This window comes from Gavialis gangeticus, unplaced genomic scaffold, assembly GCF_001723915.1.
Source record: "Gavialis gangeticus isolate Ggan-Ray unplaced genomic scaffold, GavGan_comp1, whole genome shotgun sequence".
NCBI classification, from domain to species: Eukaryota; Metazoa; Chordata; order Crocodylia; family Gavialidae; genus Gavialis; species Gavialis gangeticus.
This window is the reverse complement of record NW_017729031.1, coordinates 42,870,319-42,870,662: the sequence shown is the minus strand read 5'-3', so window position 1 is coordinate 42,870,662 and position 344 is coordinate 42,870,319. Positions and strand designations below refer to the sequence as shown.

Genomic DNA, 344 nt, shown 5'->3' with positions numbered 1-344 from the left:
CCCCACCATCCCCATGCTGGACAGGGCCAGCTGCTGAACGACACGCGTGTTCTCCGCGGGCACCTGTGGCGATGGCACGCGTGCAGCCGGGGCGGCGTGCATGGGCTGCACCTTCTGCACCACGCGGGGGGCCGCGGGCTCGGGGGTCTTGGCCAGCTCCTGGGAGCACCGCAGCTGCTGCTTGGAGACGCTGCCCTTGATGCGGCTCAGCTCCGCCGAGAACTTGAGCTCCAGCTCGGCGGCTCGGCGCCGCTCGTCCAGGGAGGCGGCCTTGTGGCGGAGGGCCGGGCGCCGGCAGGCCACGCCGCCCAGCTCGGAGCGCGTGCCCTCCCGCAGGTCTTCTC

General features: G+C 73.5%; 1 protein-coding gene across 1 annotated transcript in view; it reads right to left on the bottom strand.

Annotated features, from left to right (window-relative positions):
* SPEG (SPEG complex locus) overlaps positions 1 to 344 on the bottom strand; it is a 48,103-nt gene that overhangs the window by 44,833 nt on the left and 2,926 nt on the right. Inside the window, exon 4 of the mRNA XM_019522832.1 lies at positions 7 to 338. Within this exon, the coding sequence (XP_019378377.1) occupies positions 7 to 338 (332 nt within the window). The remainder of the gene's footprint in view (positions 1 to 6; positions 339 to 344) is intronic.